At 40.1% G+C, this 514-nt stretch overlaps 1 protein-coding gene across 1 annotated transcript in view; it reads right to left on the bottom strand.

Annotated features, from left to right (window-relative positions):
• LOC119417388 (galactose-specific lectin nattectin-like) overlaps positions 1-287 on the bottom strand; it is a 4,033-nt gene extending 3,746 nt beyond the window's left edge. Inside the window, exon 1 of the mRNA XM_037684591.1 lies at positions 222-287. Coding sequence (XP_037540519.1) covers positions 222-287 — 66 coding nt within the window. The remainder of the gene's footprint in view (positions 1-221) is intronic.
• Positions 288-514: the final 227 nt, after the last annotated feature.

Raw genomic sequence — 514 nt, forward strand, 5'->3', positions numbered from 1 at the left:
CTCGTTCATGTGCAGTTTTCTTTATATTGATTCATTCCTAAACAACAACAGCTAACCCTGTTTGGGATTATTTTTTATAAAAGGTCAACTTTGTGAAATCTTCTCCTAAGAAGACGATCCTTCGGCTGGTTTAATAATCCCCTGTAAACAGAGTGATGCAGCTGAAGCTGCCAGCCTGCTTGCTCTTCCTGCCACATGTTTTCAGCGTGTTGTAAACTCACAGTAGCTTCAGTCAAGAGGCCGCCGCTCAGACAAATGAGCAAAGAGAAGAAAAGGCCTGAAGCCATCTGTGCAGAAATAACAAGAAATGTAAGTTTGCAGAGACTTTATCACTTTGTTATAAATACTTTGAAGTTAAACTCGGTAACTGCAGGTGTGTTGAAAACTGACAAATGCAGCTAATTAATATAATTAATGCTAAATAAAAGTTTGTGATGAACAAATCAAATCCAGCTCACCTCGTTGAAGATCAGCCGAAGACGTTCAAGCAGCAGCAGCTGGAGGCTGATGTTTC

This window comes from Nematolebias whitei, chromosome 11 (assembly GCF_014905685.2).
Source record: "Nematolebias whitei isolate Nwh7 chromosome 11, NemWhi1, whole genome shotgun sequence".
Classification (NCBI taxonomy): Eukaryota; Metazoa; Chordata; class Actinopteri; order Cyprinodontiformes; family Rivulidae; genus Nematolebias; species Nematolebias whitei.